The sequence below is a fragment of the Elephantulus edwardii genome, unplaced genomic scaffold (assembly GCF_000299155.1).
Source record: "Elephantulus edwardii isolate Elephantulus edwardi_28Jun2011 unplaced genomic scaffold, EleEdw1.0 scaffold00065, whole genome shotgun sequence".
NCBI classification, from domain to species: domain Eukaryota; kingdom Metazoa; phylum Chordata; class Mammalia; order Macroscelidea; family Macroscelididae; genus Elephantulus; species Elephantulus edwardii.
Window position 1 is genome coordinate 7,528,593 of NW_006399815.1, and position 2,811 is coordinate 7,531,403.

At 36.0% G+C, this 2,811-nt stretch overlaps 1 protein-coding gene across 1 annotated transcript in view; it reads right to left on the reverse strand.

Annotated features, from left to right (window-relative positions):
- The window catches only part of IRAK4 (interleukin-1 receptor-associated kinase 4), a 27,797-nt gene that overhangs the window by 17,276 nt on the left and 7,710 nt on the right, over positions 1–2,811 (reverse strand). The window contains 1 exon segment of the mRNA XM_006888184.1: positions 1,378–1,442. Coding sequence (XP_006888246.1) covers positions 1,378–1,442 — 65 coding nt within the window.

Sequence of the window (2,811 nt, forward strand, 5' to 3'; positions counted from 1 at the left end):
ATGACATGGGGAAATGCTATATACACATCATAAAGCAAATTCATAAAAATATTAGCATAATTATTTTCTCTGGTAATAGATTTAAAAAATAATTCAATTATTTTAAGTATTTTCATACATTGAAAAATTTTGGTTAGAATGGAAAACCAATTTTCTCTGCAAACTTGCACTCAGATCACAATTAAAAAGTAAAAAGAAATCTATAGATTTCATATTTAGGAGAAAATACACGAACTTTTTAGCATGAACATTCCTTAACAGAACTTCAGAAGATTTAAAGCTCAGTGATCAAATTGTGAAGAGATATAACTGTTTCCTGTTATTCTTTAACGTGAGTGAGGGATCACCTATAAGACTTTAATTAGACCTTCCACAACTCACTCTATTTTTTTCCTTCCTATATATCTTAGCAGTCTGGGTTACTACTTTTGCAAACATCAAGATATTCAGATCTCACACTTTAAAATAAAAGGATTTTCTTCATTTCCCAGATTACCTACTTTTAACGAGTTACTATTAGGATTAAAGTGGAAAGCAGAGGTGGGAGAACAAAACCTGGGGATTGGGGGGGGAATTTTCTCTTTTGTCCTGTGTGCATTACTTTTAACGTAACTCAATCAATCCCAGTCTATTATTTCTTTTTGAGGTTTAGCAATTAGCAAGGAATCTAAAAGTGTATGACGTGGTTTTAAAGAGTTAAGCCCATTTTGATTCATACCAAAATAGCCTAGGCTCTGGAATCAGACAGGTTTGGGCCTAAGCTTCAGCTCCAATATTTAGTGGGTTAGGGATTTTCAGTGGCTGCTGTTCAGAGGAACACCAGGCCTTTTAATCTTAGTCTCTTGTAGCCTGGAGGTTAAACTGAAATCTGCTGCCCTGAAATCAGTATCATAGCAACATGTAAGCCTCCACTGACAAAAGGGTGAAATTTCTCATGATATGCATTGGCGGGGACTGAACCTATGTTTCCCTCATGGAAGGCTAGAATTCCAAACATGAACCACCAATGCCCCCTAACTTATATCTAAGAGTCTATTAGTCTAGAAATAGTATTTTGGCTTTTTAAAATATATACATATCACTTTTTTATTATAAATTCTGGTAATGGAAAATGTGACCATGAAAAGCAAAAAAAGGATTTGAAACTCCATAGACTTTGCTGTGATTTAAAACATGACTATTATAAAATCTGTGCACATATGAGCATATATAGTTATAAAGTTGTAGAGTTATAAAGTACTTAAAATTTCTCTATTCTAAATCCTTTGGTTTCATTTTATTTTTTAAAAATATACGAAACTATTGCTAGTATATTTTTGGTAAATTTCTTGTCTTACTTTCTTTTCTACTATACCATACTGTCAAATTAAAACTTACTTGGCCATTACTTTTATTTCTTGATCAAACTGTTGTTTCAGTTCTTCAGTACTAATGTCAACCATCTGAAAAAAAGTAAAATACAATAACACACCATCTATGTCTCCTAAAGTTAGAAGTAAGCACATCAATAGGTGGGCCAATACTCTCTTTAAAATGTTGTTGTTATGTACGTGCTATTGGGTCAATGGCAACTCATACAATCCTATAAACCACAGATCTGAATCTTTCCCTATACTGTGCCATCCGCATGACATCTGACATATTGAAGTCCACAGTCACAGTCACTGTTGTCAATCTATATTGTTGTAGGTCTTCCGTCCTCTGACTCTCCACCTTTCCCAGCCTGAAGTCTTTTTCCAAAGACTGGATCCTCCTGGCAATATGCCTAAAGTATGTGAGATGAAGTTTTACTATCCTTGCCTCTAAATAGAAAGGCATTGTTCTTCTCATTTTATAGAACTGAGACCTAGAAAGATTTGCTCAAGGTTCCACATCTAGTTAGTGGAAGGAAAGAACAACATAAACCTGAGTTATTGGGGGAACAAAGAGAGAAAAAAAATGAGATTTCACTGCATTAACATTTTTTTTTGAGGGGGGGCGAATACATTTTGGAGAAGCATAAGCAGAAGAATCGATTCCTTTGATTTGCAGTTCTGGAGAAGAGCTTTGAACATACCATGGACTGCCAAGGGAACAAGTCAGTCCTAATGAGGGTGAAACCAAGCTGCTCCTTGGAGGCAAGGATTTTAAGACTCCATCTCATAGACTTTGGTCAGGTAGCCAGAAGGGGCCAGTCTTTGGAGAAGAAGATCATGCTTGGAAGGGTCGAGGGACAGCAAGGAAGACCCTGATGACACAGATTGACACACAGTTGGGTAATGGGGATATGTTCGTTGGAGACATTTAGACTAGCTCAGGATAGAGCAGGGTTCAGAGCTATTGTGCATGGCATTGTTATAAGTCACGAGTGATCTGACAGCACTTAACAATAATATATGCAAATCTGAAAAGAAATTTCAAAGTATCTACAGCATGTATACAAAGGTGACCATTATACAAATATTTATTATATTTATGTTTTTAGAATGCAAGAATAGATTTTTATTGTTAATTGATTTCAAATAGAGTTTGACCCTTTGTGATAGAAAACTGCCTTATAGATTTCCCTGCTTGGGTTTGGTTTCCTGGCCCATCTTTATGGACTCATAGTGACCTGGTGTGATAGGAGAACTTCCCCTTATGGCTTCCTGCTTTCGGTTAGCAGCTGAGCACTGGCCCACTGCACCATCTGTCATAGTTTCCTTCAACAGATTTAGAAGAAACAAAAGAAAGTGGAACAATGTAACAGAAATAGACACAAATCACACAAACAAGAATATTCTCCTTTGCCCTCTTCACATGTTGTTTGTTGTTGTTATGTGCCGTCGAGTC